Source organism: Mustela nigripes, chromosome 12, assembly GCF_022355385.1.
Source record: "Mustela nigripes isolate SB6536 chromosome 12, MUSNIG.SB6536, whole genome shotgun sequence".
Lineage (NCBI taxonomy): Eukaryota > Metazoa > Chordata > Mammalia > Carnivora > Mustelidae > Mustela > Mustela nigripes.
In genome coordinates this window covers 47,120,358-47,138,132 of record NC_081568.1, presented here as the reverse complement: position 1 = coordinate 47,138,132, position 17,775 = coordinate 47,120,358, and the positions used below count along the sequence as shown (strand labels likewise).

The 17,775-nt window shown below is 44.3% G+C and overlaps 1 protein-coding gene across 2 annotated transcripts in view; it reads right to left on the bottom strand.

Annotated features, from left to right (window-relative positions):
- SGCD (sarcoglycan delta) overlaps positions 1 to 17,775 on the bottom strand; it is a 936,356-nt gene that overhangs the window by 119,797 nt on the left and 798,784 nt on the right. For both annotated transcript variants that reach the window (XM_059416542.1, XM_059416541.1), the window contains one exon: positions 12,578 to 12,697. In XM_059416542.1, coding sequence (XP_059272525.1) covers positions 12,578 to 12,697 — 120 coding nt within the window. The remainder of the gene's footprint in view (positions 1 to 12,577; positions 12,698 to 17,775) is intronic.

Sequence of the window (17,775 nt, the reverse complement as noted above, 5' to 3'; positions counted from 1 at the left end):
TTCCCCCCTCATCCTGAAGGCTGGTTTTGAGACTCAAATAAGATGGCAAAACAAAACAAAACCAAACCCCAAACCAGAAAAATCCTGCGCAAGAATTCTGATCTAACTAAATGCTACTGTGCGGAAGGGAATTATATTTTCAGTTCCCAAGGACCGTGTCTGCTCTCGTGTTAGCTCGCTTGTGATCTGTGGTAGCAAAGATATTCCCCCACAATGGCTTCTCACACTTGGAATTGGTCTGTCTGAGGATCTCAAAAGGAAAGAGGGCAGGAAGAAGATGGACAGAGAAAGAGGAAAGGGTTTCTTTTAACAACGGGTCAATTCAACTCCTATATCATAATTCATTTTTTATCCCCAGCTGTTCAAATGACAGGACTCAGATTTTGAACTAGAGTTCAACTGCCAGGCTGTCCTGTGAAAGTAGGAGTGACTTTGGATGTTGTCTCCTCCCAATAAGAATGGCTTCCCCTGCTTCCCTGAACTTAACCCACTGCAATCCTTCCAGGGCTAATTCAAGACTCTACTTCTCAAGGAAGGCCTCTCCTTGGTAGTTGTGTGGCTCCCGATGTTCTGGGCCCCTTTTTGGGTGCACAGCCTCGCACATGAGTGTCTCTGGTACATTTCTTGCATCCAATATTTTAGCATAAGTGCCCGATCCCAAAGGCAAGGAGAGACACGCCTTCTAAATCCAAGGCCCTGGCACCCTTCCTTGCTCCAGCAGACATCTGTGATCTGAATGTGCTAAGGAGAGACATATTTTCAGAGTCCTGGGAGGAAGAATGAGGCCAGAGGAACTTGCTCAGGCTCTCATGCAAGGATGCTCTCATTAAACACAGCTGAAGCACTAGAGCCTGAACACTTCCCAATAACCAGTCAGCTAGACAGATAGGAAGTTGAGAGGGAAAGTCATTTTCCTTGGCAGCTGAGATGCATTTAACAGCCAAGGAAGAAAAGCACATTACCTTCCTCCATAGCTCATAGGCACTCTGCATATTGATTTCATATCAGCTCTCTCCTTTGTTTGGTTAAATGCAATCTCTGCCACAAGCCTATGATACAATACAAGTACTTTAAATGTGCTCTGACCTCTGATCAGCTCCCATCAAGCAAGTTAGTGGGAAGAACAATGAATTGCCTTTAGAATTCACTGGCCATGCTTGCGCTCTGTCCAACTGGGACCAGCCTGCCCTTCCTCGTATACTCAGCCTGTTTCCTTGGGGATGAGAGGAAAAATGGGCAAGATGAGCTGTCTGGGGGCACGGGAGGTCTTGCAGAGCAGGCTGCACCACTCTTTCTTTGGAATGCCTTTTTGAATTAAACCTCCAAGCAAAGACCTCACAGATGTGTCTGGTCCCATAAGCTATGGATCTGTCCGACCTACCCCTCCCAGCTCATCCTGCTCATGCCGTCCTATAAATTGTGAAGCAAATCCCGTCGCTGCCCTGTTTGAAGTCCTTCAATGTCTTTGCATTATCCTTGCATCTAAGTACTTTACTAGGACACACAGCAGCCACGTTGACAGTATGGTTTTATAATAGCTGCACAGGTACACCCAACTCCACAATGTTCCATGTACACATAGCGTTTGTATATTTATGCAACAATGCGTGTATGTATAGCATACACACATATGCCACGTGACCTACATACCAAATATACATACGGATGGAACAGACATGAACACATATATTTGTTGCTACATAGACGTGACATATGTTAAAAGATATATGAACTGCACACTTTAAACGGCTGAATTGTAGGATATGTGAATTCCATCTCAACAAAGTTACAAAAAAACCGAATGAAGGCTCTGAAGTCTGATTATCTCGATTTGCATCTCACTTCAACAAGTGAACTTCTACACAACCTTGGGGAACTTGCTTCTGCATTGGTCCGTTTGTTCTTATGTACAATGAGCATAATAATGAAAGTTATCTTAGAGGGCCCGTCTTGAGAAGTGAGTTAACCCATGTAAAGAGACTCCAATGGTATCTGGCAGAGAGTAAGCATTTAATAAATGCTAACTATCATAATTACAGCCTGTCTCTTTTCATAGCTGGGCATACTGCTCCTTGACCTTCCCTCCCTGGCTGAGCTGGAGTTGTAAAACTTCTTCTGAAAGGTCCTGCTTCCCCAGGACTTTGTACATGTCCCTCCACACCCAGCCTTCTGACCCCATTTCCTGAATGAACTTCCATTTATCCTTCCAGTCTCAACTGAAACATCATTTCCTTCAGGCAGACTTCCCTTACTGGCAAAGTGAGGTTAATAACTCTTAATATTATGTTTCCATGACATCTGGTACTTCTACTATGACAAGTCACATTCCTCTCATGTAAATGGTAACAACAACTGTCTTTCTTGCTTGGCTATGGAATCCAGAAAGGCGGGGGTCCCCGGAGTCCTTGGGTCAGCAAAGCAGCTGGCCACAATAGGCGCTCAATTTGTTGAATGCAACAGAACTTAAATGAGAACTGCCTGCACCAAGGCTTATATAATGCCAAGAACCTTCCTGCTGAGGTCATTCCCTTTCTTTTTTTGGACCCGGGAGAGTTCTTGCATCATAAATAACTCCCAATTGTCGAAGTATACTTTTCTCTTTGGCTCACAGAATCAAAATCATATGGAATACCTCCATTAACCATTCAGCCACATCCTGCATGGTACACTGCTGAGAGGGGGACATCCTGGCCAGGCTCTAGCAGAACTCTGAGGTGTCTCCTTAACTCGGGCTTTGGGGGCAGTGAGCGATTCTTGTCTATGCTCTGCTGATAATAACAATATCTTCCCCCAAAATAAATCCCAGTGTGCTTATTTGCTGGAAAAAAACAAGAGCAGCTCACTCCACTTCCTCTGTGGCTCTGCTGACCCTGCCCCTGGTGAGGCTGTGGGACATTCCTCTGACTCTGCTAAGTCAAGCCCCCTACCCCCTCACACTTTCCCTCAGTTTCTCCTCTGGGAAGTTCTCTGGGCCATCTCTATTGGCTTGGTATCCTGCCCCCGTTCTTCAGCATTACGGGGGAGTCCTCTTAGCACCTACGGCAGCCAAGAGCTAACTTCTAGATTCTATTTAACTTCCTAAGAAACATTTCCAGCGCTATACAATATTTCACTGCATATGCGGTTTGACACCCCTACTAGACTATGACCTACTTGAGATCAAGAGAATTTTAGGCTGTGTCCTTACATCTCCGCATCGAGCTTTGTCTGGTGATCGTTGCACAAATGGTGCTCCGTAGAAACGGGCATAAGGAACAATAGTAATGGGCATTGATAATAGTGGGCACTTAAATGTGCTTAGCATGTGCTAGGAACTTTTCATACAATAGACACAGGTACTCGTAATACCCTAATTTTAAAGATGGGTAACCTGTGGCTTTCAGAATGTAGAAACTTGCCCAAGGTTGTGCCAAGAAAGCCAGGAGAGGTGTCCAGGCAATCTGTCTCGAAACCCCATACCCATCTAACCAGGCTGCTGTCCTACCGTCACAAAGGGAACACAGGCATTCGCTTCTATCCTGTGCCCCAAAGGGTTCTGAATAATCTCTCCTCTCTCCATCTCCTCACTCCTTTTGTTTAGATTCACCCTTGCCACCTTTGCCCATGATTCCTAGAGAAGGCAGAGTATAAAAGGGGTTAAGATTAGAAGAGTAGTACATAGCAAAAGCATAAAGCAAGGTGGGAGAGGAAGCCTAAGTTGCTGAGGGAAGTATTTTTAGCACTCTTTTCTCCCACTCAAATAAGCAGAATTAAATTCAAGTCCCTCCAATAAAGGAGAATGAAGTTAATTTCCTTCCCCAGTCTGCACACCGAAAGTTTCTTATTCACATTGTCATCTCATTAAATTCCTGGTGTCACTGTGAAACACCAACATTCCCCTTGGTCTCTGCTGGGAAGAGAGGGGGAGAGTATCAACTCAGGTGACTTTGGGTTGAATAAGAATATTCTGCAAGAGTGAATACAATTAATGAGAAAGGCAACAATACACCTGGACTATATGGACAGTCTTTTGACATTGAGGATGTCCTGGCAGAACTTTATTTCCTCATTTGAAAATACGCTGCTCTTGGTATGAACTGCCAAGAAGACAACTCTGATGATAAAAACAAACCAACAGATGCCTGAAAGCACATTAGCTGTCGCTCGGTGGAGAATTTCAAGTTGTTGTTGGTTCCGAAGATGAAAAAGCTGAAACAAACCCCTCCCTGAGTAAGTGCTGGAATTGGTTCTTTTGGAAGCAGCCAAGGAGTGAACCTCATCGGCTCTTTAATCAAACTAGAAAGCTCTCCAATGTCCCCAACTGCCTTTCTCCTCCTCCCACCCTCCTCCCCACGTGAGAGCGACGGAGACAATGGCTCAGCGACTGGGGAGGTCTGCTAAGGCAATGCTGCTGGGACAGATGGCAATGTCTACACAGTACGATGAATCCATCCCGCTGATATTAAATCACATCTCCCTCTTGCCAAAGGGAAAAGTGTGTGGGGCCCAGCAAATGCTTTTGCATCAGGATTCAAGCCCGCAAGCTTGGGGGATGAAGGTGCACCCTGAACCGTGGCAGCTTATGATGCCTGCGCCCATGGATGGCTGGGTGCATGAAACGAGGCAGTACAATCACCAAGGCTTTTGGCCGGGCTCTTTTTTACTTTTTGGAGAATTATGACAGTTGTACGCCAGTAGCATTTCAGATGAAACCCCATTATTATTTCTCTATTGTAGAATTGTGCTTTTTCTCATTAAGTAGCTCTGTTTATGAAGGTTGGGGTTGTTCATCTGAGACTCTTATACTTGGCTTTCTCGCTACATTATTTATGGGAAATGTATCTTTATGATCGAGTACATTATTCCTGTGTTCCTGTAAATAATAAACCAAGTCTGGAATGAGATGCTGGAGGAGAACTTTACAACAGGCAATTCTTTTTAAATAGTTGGATCTCCTGTTGATTATCTCTGGTAATGATAACAGAGGAGAAAGCAGAAAGAGGGCCCTGGCTGGTCCCAGGCTACTCTGACTTGTCACGCAAATGTCCCTATTAGACTGGTAGGCTCTCATCTCTCAAGGATCAATGTCTGACTTCCTCAGACTTCACCACCATGTAAAAGGCACAGTGTTCCATTTTCACTATAACCTGTCACCTCTTTCATGCTTCCTTTCACTCATGGATGAGATACTTCAGAAAGGAAGAGAAGCATGAAAAGATGGAGGGCAAAGCAAAAGGGGGTGATCTTGTTTATTTAGAACCACGCACATGACCTATGTAATTAGAGTCACATGGCCAACATCACCTGGCTGGTAGTTATGGCGGAACCAGCTGGTCATGTTCTAAAGCACTGAGTTCCTTGTCATGGAGAAAGGTGGAATAGATAAGAAAAAGCATATGAACATGGGAACATGGGATGCGAACCTCAACATCCAAGGATGCCTCCAGGAAGGCAGCCACGGCCTTGATAAAGCAGTTCTGGAGGTCTGCTCAAAGGAAAAATTGGGCGAGGGGTTGTTTGGGGGCTCTGTTTGAGGAGCATCTCTGAGTTCTTGCTCTGGGATGCCCTTCTAGAACACCTCCTCTTTGGAGCCCCTGAGTTCAAGGATACATGGATGGATGGATGGATGGATGGATGGCTCTTGACCCCCTGCTAGTGGACCAATGTCACTGGCATTTCCCACTGGACACCTGGCCTCTTCCTTAGGTGCTTCCTTAGGGCATTTAAAGCTGAACCATTTCTCTCCAATTCCAAACCTGTTTTGTTGCTCTGATACAGTTGTGTTAATGATGCTACACAGTGCACAACACCAGAGCCATCCCCGACTTCCCCTCTTGACCCTCCACATGCATTTAGTTGCCAAATTTCATTCGTTCTACTTCAAGATGCTCTTTCCTATTTGTCTTCGCTTCTCTTTCCATCCTGGTTTAGGTCCTTATGAATCCTCAACGAAAGCATAATAATATTCTCTTAACTTGGGTGCATATTCTCCCTCCCTCCTGTTCTCTATAGAGATTGGTTAGCAAACATTCCAGTGATCAATCTATTGAACACTATTCTATTCTATTCTCGCAACAAATATTACTGAGCAGTTACAATGCTCCAAACACTGTTCTAGATTCTGAAAAACAAAAGTTCCTGCTATCATAAAGCTTACATTCTAATGAGGAGGAGAGGATGAAAATAAGCATATTTTCACATGAAATAAACATTTTATCATCACCATGCATGTTGTGATATCTGCCTTGAAGATGAATAGGGAATAAAGACACAGACCAGGAATATGCAAACTTTTTCTGGATAGTGCCAAATTATAAATATTTTAGGCTTTGCAGGCCATCTGATCTGTCTCAGCTACTCCACCCTGCTGTTGTAGTGTGAAAGCAACCATAGATAATACGTAAATGAGCACTGCTGTGTTCCAATAAACATTACAAAACTAGGCGGTGCGTTTAGCCTCACTGGGCCACAGGCCTACTTTGCCAACTCTTGGTACAAACACTGAAATCAGGAATGTGCTATTTTTATAAAGCAGCTAAGGATGTGTGGTGAAGTGACATTTAAGCCATAAAAGGAGAGGTCCTCTATGCAGACTGGAGAAGAGCATTCTGTGTGGAGGGAACAGTAGACATAAATGCTGGGAGGTGAGAGTATGCCTGGTGATGAAGCAAGGAGACCCATGTCTGTGCCGATGAGTGAGCAAGAGGATGAGAGCTTGGAAAGCATCTGCTGGTCTTCACAATTCCTGGGTACCATGGTCAGGCATGGCCATCAGAATCTCCATATATATTGGTCATATATTTGATTTAATGAATATTTTCTGGTTTTTGCCCAGCGCCCATTCCCTCTCCTGGAAACAACATCCCTATTTCCCTTTGGACAATGGTCCCCTCCAGCTCATTCTTGGTCATTTCCAACCTTAGCTCTAGGTGAGATACAGCCCAGGCCTTGCTTACCAGCAAACTCCATCACTGTGGTCACAATGACTGGTTCAGGGATGGGCATATGGCCCACGCCAGTCTAGTAAGAGGAAAACTCAGGCCTCTGTTGGATTTGCATTCAGAAGGTAAGGACCCCTTCTGCTTTTTGAAGACAAAATGCATGGTTGTATAACAGACCTCATAGGCGTTCAGAGAAAGGGAGAAATTAAATTGAGGTTACCTCATTTGAGCCACTGAATCTAGCCTGAAGCCAACTACTAATGGACTTCTCTACCACAAGAGGCAACTGGTCTCCCCACCTCCTAAACAATTGAGTCCTGACTATGAACATGTGTTGTCATTCACCAAGCACACATTTCCCCTACAGGTTCTGATGTGGCCATGTGTACTCAAGGTCTAGTTCAAAACTTCCCAATTAAGCAGTTATCTAGACTCTCTCTAGCCGTTTGCAGCTGGATTCTGTAGTTTTAGTCACTTTACTTCTAAACTTCTAAGTAGTCTGTTTTCTGCATGTGTGTCTCGTCTCGCTGAAGGGATAGAGAGCTTTCTGAGGGAGTGCGAACAGGGACACACATCTTTGTATCTCCATGATGCCAGCTGTGGTGATTTAGGGTGATATATATATATATACACACACACACACACACACACACACACACACACACACACACATACCTGAATATATATATATATATATATATATATATATTTCTAGATATATCTATCTCTATATGATGAACACACACACACATACACCTATTTAATGAATGACCACCACGAAAAATACACCACTCCTTTCACCATAATTATCAATTGCCAGGTTGCCACAGAAAGTTTCATCAAAAACTAATTCAAAAGGCTAAATGTATCATCTGATGTCTTCCTAAAAAATTAGCATCAGACCACATGTAAATTTCTGTAAATCTTCTGCTAATTTAAATGGCTTTAAAATTAATTAAAAATGTTTTTCAATCGATAATAATGTAACTCAGATAATTAGCATCAAGTAGTATCTAGAGGACATATTTAAAAAACTAATCTAGAGTATAAATAGACCTAATTAACAATTAGAATAACATTTTATAATTACACTTTGTTTATAAACGCTAGAATGTCCAATTCATTGTTCAATGAAATTGGTCATTAATGAAAATCAGTTATTTTTCCCTGACGTCGCCATGAAGTTGCCTCTTGAATGTGCTGACTTTTATGCTGCCTCTTTTCTTGTTTTTTTTTTTTTAAAGATCATTCCTGTCCCATATTTAATAACTTTGTTCTGCAATTAAAGCTGAACAATATCATGCCTTATCTTGCACACTAACTTATACCCTTTTGGTAATGAAAGAAATGGGCCTGACTACAGTCTTGAATTTTCTTATGTCTATTCTAAAGAGAACATTTTGCAGTATGGAAATCCCAAGGGTGGCAAAGACATCAGGGCTATATAGAGACAGACAGGGCCTGGCACTTGCAGGAAAACAAAGAGACTAGAGGACCCGGGCACCAGGAGACAGCCCCTATCAGTAGAGTTAGAAAGTGGGCTCTGGTGAGGCAGGAAGTTTGCTGGAAGATACCTGAGTCCAACTGCACAAGGAGAAGTACTGGAATGACCTCTGTGCAGGAAAGTACAGGCTACTTACTGGGAATTTGGAATTTGAAGTGGGAAGGCAGTTCAAAGCAAATACTGATGTGGGGTCAGCTGAAAAGGAGCCAATGTTGAAGCCCTTTATAAGTGTGGGACTGCCCACAGACACGTGAAGAGGCAAACAAGGAAATGAGCCTGGAGGGAGTCCACGGCCAATGCCAAGGGCAAGTCCAGGTTACTTAACGAGGTGAAAGAAGGGCTAATGAGGGAAGCAGAGGAAAAGTCAGAGACCTTGGAGGACTGTGGCAACAGTGGAGTAGCTAGAAGCCAGGAAGGGAGGAACAGCTGGAAAACAGTTGCCTGGTCCTCCTATCCTCTCCTCGTGGTGCAGAGTTACTGTGGAGCTCAGGGAAGATGATCGGGATAGGAATCACACGTACAGTGGGAAGACTGCCTGGACTCAGATCGCGACTCCACTGGTTTCTCTCTGTGGAACTCTGAGCAAGTTTCACATCACTCTGTGCTTCAGCTGGTTCCTCTGTACATCGAGGTGATAAGCCAGGGCCCTTCCTACCCAGTGTCTCTATTCATGGTGATTAGTTTAGCATTTTGCACAGAGTAAACCCTTAACGTGTGTTAGCTATATTCATACTGAGGCTTTTCTGGAGCAAAGTGATCAAAGCGGAGCCTGAACTCAACTGAAAGCTACTAGCAAAGCTGGGACAAAGTTGGGAGGGTCTTAGGTCAGTGGTTCTCACGCTTGCACATGCATCAGATCACCTGGAAGGCTTGTTCAAAGACAGCTTGCTGGGCCCCACTCCTGAGTTTCTGGTTCATTAGGTCTGGGTGGAGATTGAGAGTCTGTAAGACTAACGAGTAGGCTAGAGATGATGCTCCCCATTCAAGGACCCATACTTTGAGAGCCGGTGTCTTATTGAGTAGAGGAAGAGACCCTCTAATTTTGGGAATTCAACCCAGGCCTTCAACCCTTCAATCATGTAAGTCTGACTTGAGAACACACATGCTAGCAAGATCAGCCTCATGTGCACCTGGGTGGAGTGGGCAGTGTAGTATTTCTTGGCAACTAAAGGCTCGTTTTCTTCTGGCCCTTCCTATGTCCAGGAAATCCACTAGTCTAAACTTAATGAACATAGGAATACTTCCACAAGTTCTCTGCCAATTTCTGAGTACCTTCTTATGCAAGCATATAGGATTGCATATAATTTTAGAATGTGATGGGTCCGCTGAAGCCCAAGTGAACCAACAGAAACCATCACCAACCTGACGGATAGCATCTATAGAGTGCTTACTGTGTACCACTTACTGTGCTATTCGCTTTCCATACACTGTGTCGTGTAGTTTTCCCAACCACTGTGTCAGCCAGGCATTCTTTTTTTTTTTTTTTAATATTTTATTTACTCATTTCAGAGGGAGAGAAAGAGGGAGAGAGAACGAGAGTGCACACAAGTTGGGGAGAGAGGCAGAGCGAGAGGGAGAAGCAGACTCCCTGCTGAGCCAGAAGCCTGATGTGGGGCTCCATTCCAGGACCCCGAGACCATGACCTGAGCAGAAGGTAGACACTTAACCCACTGAGCCATCTACGCGCACCAAGAGCCAAGCATTCTTATACTATGTCACTGCACAGAAGGACACCTAGAGAGATGAAGTGACATCCTAAGGCCCTGGCTGATGGATGACAGAAACAAGGACTATTGACCGATGTCAACTACACAACCTATACTCTCAGCCACTCCACTATTTACCTTTGCCTGCTCTCTTTTCCTCAGGAAAGATGTGCATGTATGATAGATCAGTAATTATGACCCACCCATAGTGATCCCTGCCCCCCATATCCCTTGCCAGATAAAAATTTCCAGATAGTTGAACCTTCTTTATGAAGCATGACTTCCAGTCCCTTTGTCATACTATTCAGGATCCTTTGAGTGTGCACAAGGAAGTCACTGTCCTGAAAACTGAAGAGGTGGGTGTACTTATCCAGAGAACAATATAAACAATTGAGTTAATCTTCTATATTCTGGAGGCATTATCTTCTTAGGCTTATTCCTTATGATTTTCTACTGCTATTCGTCCTCAACTACCAACAGAAATAACTGATTCCTTTCCATATGTTTCTTGTTATATCCATTCATTCTTCCACTCTCCATTTTGATCCACTGTCTTTGTTTTATACATGGGGAAACTAAGGCTTAGAGAGAAAAACAGACTTGAGTAGGTCCATCAGATTCTAAGGGTGGGAGCGAAGATTCACATCCAGTTATGTTAGACTCCATCGTGAAATATGCATCCAGATTCAAACCTCCCAAGAGCCTGTTCAGTCTGATGACTCAAAAAGACAAACTTCTCATTAAGCTGAAAATGAAATTGCCTAAACTTCTCGTTCCACACCATATGGCTGAATCCCAGCTGACAGGAAGCTCATTTCTGCAACACACCAGGCTCATTTCACTGAGTAGGTTGATGCGAGATTTGTGGGGTGGTCATTTCCTAATCTTGGTAGCATTGATAGCAGCAGTGGTATTTCTTATGATGCTTCCTTTCTACATTTTTACATAAAAAAAGCAAATGTTCCTAATGATGGAGAGAGACAGATTTTTGTCCTAAATTGTTCTCTAAGTAAAATATCACAAGCAGACGCCATGACAACAACAAAAATATCCACCTGCCTTCAAGCAACCAAAAACTACAATAACCTTCTAGTCCTTCATCTACTCAACAGTGGGGTGGTGGGGGGAAGAGTTCTTAAATGATACTATCCTGGAGTTTCATACACAAAGATTAAGCTGAAGTGTTTGGACACCTGAAATGATCTTGAATCCTTCCAAATATTCAGATTTTAAAGAAGTGAGGTGACTCACGAAGGGCCAACGCACTAACAGAAAGTGCCAAACCACATTTGTATAGAATGATCTGAGCATGAGATAACCACCACATTTTCCCCTGGGCAATTATTCTACAGCTGGTATAGCAAAGTATTCTGGAACAAAAGGAGAGCCTGAAGTTTTTGTGTTTGTTTCTCCCACTGTCCCTTAAAACCTAAAACTAATATAGAAAGTGCCATCTCTACACATAATAGAGAAATAAGTGTTAAGGGTTGGCTAAGGTCTGAGAACCATATCTATGTGCATTTAGGTGCACTTAGGCTGGAGTCCATGGGTAAGACTTTGAACAGTCACTGGACCTTGGACAAGTTTCTCTACCTCGTCAAGCCTTCATTTACTCATCTGAAAATGGGACAAATTTGAGGAGGAAGAAAAGCATTGTGCTCTAAAGTGAAACACACCGAATTCAAAACACCTGGCAGATACAAGAGGAACGCATTCAGCCCTAGGGACCACTTGAGATGGTAGATGTTCTTGGGTCAACCAAGCAGTAAAAAAAACCGGCTCAGCGAGGTCAGTATGTTGCCCAAAGTCACACAGCTAATTGGTGACAGAGCAAGGATGGGGGGAAGATTAGCTCCAGCTCCTGGACTCCTAAACCACCACACTACAGTGTTTCAGTATACAGCCACAGAAGACTACTTTGTTGTGAGCTCCCATCCCAGGAGTCCATTAGCGGCCCCACAGAGACCCCCGCGCATCTTTTCAGAATTAAATTCTTGGGCCCTTCCACCAGAGCCTCTAATTCAGTGAGTCATGGTTAGATCTGTGAACCTAAACTCTTCAGAAGTTCCCTAGATGATTCTTCATTTACAGTCAGGTTTAGGAATCTTTGAATCACGTATATAGGTCTTGACTGCTTCTTCCAAGACCACTAGTCTGTGAGGACAGGATGTGCTCCCTTATACTTGTCAGCATGAACACAAATTCCTACCTGAAGCTCAGCGCTAGGAGTTATGCCACAAAAACACAAGACTTGAGACATTTTCATGGCGGGGGTGGGGGGGCAGGCGGGAAACCTAGTTCTAAGGTGAGGGGTAGGGGAGTTCATCGACCTTGCCTTAAGAGAATCCAGGTAATAGACCTAAATCTCTCTTCTAGGCACCATTTTACTTTTCCTCTAAAATGCATGCATTGGCATCTAACCAATTAAAGGATTAAGGTTTCCTTACCTAAAACTCTTAATCTTTCAGCTCCTACCACCACTTCGTTGTTATCTGCAGAGAAGAGCAATTTTCCAGAAACTGTCTTTACTTCAAACTTTTTGCCATAAGCTTCTACGGCTTTTGGACCTAGAAGCAGGAGTGAGAGAGAGAGGTTAGTCTCATTGCATTCATTTACAAAGAGCTTTTCATAGAACACATACATATGACAAGACTGTATTGGCCTTGAATGTAAGTGGACTGGTTTTCAGAAGGCAACTGTGAAAGTCAGTCTTGTGACTCTAGCCATGTCTTGTCAATTACTTTTTATCATATGCTCTCAGGCTATGATTTTAAAGGCCATCGTGTCCCTTCTTCAGACTAATGTTTGGATGAGATCTCCCTTAGCTAACCACCAAATTTCTGTCAAATACTTGTAGATTTTGGCTTAAGTGTATCAAGGCACAGAAAGCTCAACACTCTTGAAGTAATCAGTGTATCTTTTGCCATCTTTCTCTTTTGGCCAACATCTGTAACCGTTGGAAAGGATGCTTTAAATTCAACTGAAGTTTGTCTCACTCTTAACCCAGTGGCTGCATGTGGCACCAGGCAAGTCTTCGTCCTCAGTATATAGATCATTTCCTGGCAGAAAAGGCTAGAATATATTGCTATTAATTGCTAGAAAGTTGTCAAATCTTTTATGCTAGAATTTCATTCAATACATTTTCAAAGGGTTTATCATAGGACAACAGATGCCATTCTTTTTTTTTTTTTTTAAAGATTTTATTTATTTATTTGACAGAGAAATCACAAGTAGATGGAGAGGCAGGCAGAGAGAGAGAGAGAGGGAAGCAGGCTCCCTGCCGAGCAGAGAGCCCGATGCGGGACTCGATCCCAGGACCCCGAGATCATGACCCGAGCCGAAGGCAGCGGCTTAACCACTGAGCCACCCAGGCGCCCAACAGATGCCATTCTTGAAGCCGGGCTATCATGATGGCATCTTCTGATGGAGACAGACACAAATTTAAACTCTAATGATTCAGAAAACTGCAGAGTTTTAGGTACCATGGAAAAAATAAAATGTTAGTGTGTTATAATTTTTTTAAAACAATAAAAACAACAACAAGAGGAGACCTTTTGGTTTCTCTGAGCTAGAGCTACCTAAATGCCTCAAGTTCAGGGGCCTCTTCAAAGCTGCTCTGCAAAAATGCATCAGAGAAACCTGGGGATGTAATCATCCTCACCGAACCTCACTCAGATCAAAAGGAATTTATCTTTTGGTCTGGAAATTCATAGAGGAAAAAAAAAATTTTGAGGTTAGGGAGTAGAAATCTTTTATTTTCCCAAAACTCCACAGGGGATTCTGATGGGGCATTTTTGTCTCTGGTTATTTTTCAAGACAGTGTCACTTAACTATAAAAAGTAGTAGTGAAAGCGCCCTCAATGCCTTCCAGGCAAAGACCAAGAGGAACACAGATATAGGTGAACAAGTTGAGTTTATTATTCATTGCTGTGATGGAGAACACACACCATGGGCAACCACACAGGGCATCTCAGTAAAAAAAAAAAAAACTTATTAGAATTATTTGGTTTTATGTTAGGTTTTTTGGGGACTTGGTTCAAGGAAACAAGGCTTTGCTCTGGATTAAGTGCTATTGGAAAGTGGGAGTAATTTTACAACTGTCATGTTATCTATCTTTTATCTATCTCTTCTCTAGAGGTAGAGAAGACCAGAGAATGCTAAGGCTGTAATGGATAAAGAAGCAGCAGTCACTGATAGTAACCAGGATTGAGGGATGTTGGGTCACTTTAGTGGTTTGGATAAATGTTTCCATTTTTGTCTGTATTCAGACAAGATTAGAATTGTCTTTGTTTTTTGTGTTCTGTGGATCCCTCATGACCAACCAAGTGGCCTTCTCGGGTGCTGATGTTCTGCAAGATTATTTATGTTCAAACACGAGAACACAGAGGTTTGAGTTATGATTCCAAGACTACTCCTGGACATCTAGGGCTGCTGTTCTTATTGGCAGGACCACCAGACTAAGAATCAGAAGAATTATGTTCCAACTTTCTCATTGTCTAGTAATGTGACTTTGGGAAGATCCTTCGATCTTTCTGAACCTTTATTTCTGCGTCTATAAAAGTGTACTATCACCATCTATCTATTCTATTACGACATAGAAAGATTAAAAGGATCAAATTATTCTGTTTATAAAAACAACTTTCTAGGTGGGAAAGTGGTGTGAAATGTAGGGGACTTCTCTAGTGATTATCATCATTGTGATCATAACTCATCACTGTTTTTCTAATGCAATGGTCCCAACACATTGAAAACACTTAATGACAATCACCTCCCAGTGCCCTTGCCTCATTCACGTAATCAATCATGCCAATTTGGCAGTCCTCTTCTCCTGCCAATACATCCCCACGAGCCCTCTGACAAAAGGAAGGACACGGGAAAGGCTCCTGAATGAATGGGAAATTGAAACAGACATGGTAGAGACTTTCCAAATGGCATGGGACCTGGCCATGACTGCCTTTGTGCTGTAGCTGAGAAGAACAAGTGGGAGCAGAGCTAAGGAGTCTGTCAAGGTCACTAGGTCAGCTCCTGGAAGATCTGGGTCTGGAACTAAGCTCTCAGAATTGTTCTGAAGAACAGGGATGTGTTCTTCTGGAGAGAGAAGAGTGTTGAACTGGAAACAGGAGGAGCCCTAGGGGCGGGGCTTGCTTTGGGAGGATGGGTGGGAAGGGGCAGTGCAAAGCTGGAAACAAGGACCAGAGTGCAATCCGGAAAGAACAGAGATGGAAAGTGAGGACTTTGGATTAGGTGACTCGGGGAGGGCTCAGATGTGGCTGACTTCTTGATCACGCCAAAACTGTAAGTGAAATTTATATGACTTATTAATACATGGGGATTGTTAACTCTGTATTTTTTTAGTGGGGAGATTGGGGATCAGGAGGTGAAGAAGCGTTAATAAATGAATGAATGACCTCGGGATAGGCATACGGAAAGTACAGTTTGCCACTCTGGATCTAGTCAATGGCATAAGGGGGGTATGAGTGGGGAACAAAAAAATGCTTGGCCTCTGCCTCCATAAACCTGGGCAGTATCATGAGATAAGGCCCCTGAGGTGTCGAGAACACCTGCCTGGGAAAAGCCAGTCTGCTCTGAACTTACGATTGGTTTATAAGACATTCAAGAGAATGTCCTAAAGACAATGAAGCAATCAGAGAACTCAAAACACAATTAAGTTATCTTGTTTTCCAGGGCTCCTCAGAACACAAAAAGGAATCTACCAAGGGCCAGAGCCATTTGCACACATAAAGCTCTGCAGTTGGCAGTTTCAGCCAAAACCCCACAGAGCAACTGTTGGCTCAATGGTGCAGATGGCTTGTCCTTTTGTTGATTTTACCTGGGGCTGCCAAATGTCCTAGACGTGGCTGAAATCTTTAAAAAAAGAAAGAAAGCAAGATAAATTCTGGAGGGAAATGCCAATAGAGCTGGAGACTGCTGAGGCGGTCCCTCAGTGGATTCACTGTTCCTCTCTGGGATGAAAAAACCATTACTTGTAACCAGCAACTACTCTCCAGCTAAGCTCCCTCAGTGCGTGGTGCTATGTGCAGAGGACTTCCTTAATGCATTTCCTACACTGGGAGGACTGGAACCCATCCGGACACACCAGCAGGCCCCCAGTTATGCCAGGGCCATGAATCTGAGAGCTAGAAGGGGGTCATCCTGCCTAATTCCTCTCTCCCAGCTCCCTGGATCCTGATACCCTTCCATGCTCTGGTGAGATGCCATAAAAGGCTCACCTACAACCCTTCTCCATGCAGGCCATAGGGCTTCGTCTATGCGCCACTACGGAGAGGACACTAAATCAGCCACAGAGTAGGCCAGATGTGCATTTGTGACCTTGTCTGGCAACTTCACTGTCACGGAAAGCCCTCTTCCATGAGAAAAATGGACCCGAGTTGCTAACATTGGGATTTCTACTGGGCCTCTGAGACCTTCCTGAGGTCAGCAGGAGTGTTGATCCTCAGGACTGCCTTCATCAACCTGGCTACTTGGACGAGAGCAGTCGTTTGTTCTGGGGCAGGCACGACACCAAGGAGAACAAGCTTTAGCAGGCCCTGTCTACCGGAGCTACTCTGTGCTTTCCACCACATGCATCCACACAAACGAAGCCTGAAGGAAAACTGGAGGGGGTGAGCGTGCATGCGCCTCTGTACTTAGAATTATATTTTGAACCATCTATTATCCTCTCTAGTGATCATCTTGAAAGGCTCCTGCCAGCTGCTGTTAGAGTGGCTTTTTGCCCGTCTCATTTTAATATGAGCTATCTTGGGCCTCACTGTGAGAGCTCTGAGAGGTGTCTCAGCCGCCAGGAGGGCCTAACTTGGACGGGGGAGCTGGGAAGAGAGATGACAAGGAAGGACGGAAGAAAAAACAGAAGAGAAAAAGGAGAGACAGAGAGAGAGAGGAGAGATGTGGGAGACAGAAGGAGGAGGAAAGACAGGGAGAGAGAGAGAGAAGAGAGAAGCGTGGGGAGGGACGGGGCGGAATGGAAAGGGAGAACGGGGAAGGGAGCCGGGAGGAGGGGGGAAGGGCTTTGGGGAGAGAAGGGAGGAGGAGAGGTAGGGGTGGAGGAGGAGGGGTAGAGACAGCGCCGGAAGAATAGTCATTTGGGCACCGCCAGCTTTACCAAAACACAATCTCTCAAGTGACCCGAATCTCCCAAGGCAAATAGATGGCCAATGGTCCCCGGGCTAAGTAACTTCCTTTTGAACTGAGGAATCCGGGAACTGGAGGTCGGATTTATCTCCCTCCTGGAGGCAATTTTCCCTCACGCTGCTTAAATCACTGCTTACTGAAGCTGTTTATTTAATTATTTAGCACTATGACTGCGGGCCAGATGCTCTGTAAGCAAGGCGGCCAATCCGGGGGCGCCCGGAACAATGTGTTTACGGATTACAGGCTGCGCAGTGAGGTGGTTCCTCCCTCTGCTGGGAAATGGTCCCAGTCACCTGCTGGTCGCTGGTGGTGAGCCTCCAGACATCAGGGGCCGCGTGCTCCTGCAGGGCGCAGATACCCCTTCCCCGGCAAGCCTCGGGGCACAAGGCACCTGTTTCCCCTTGGCGTGTTTATGAGCGGGGGCGCCAGATGTTTTAATCACAGGGACGTTTCAGGGTGTCTGGGTGATGGGCTTCTCCGAATGTCCATCTGTACA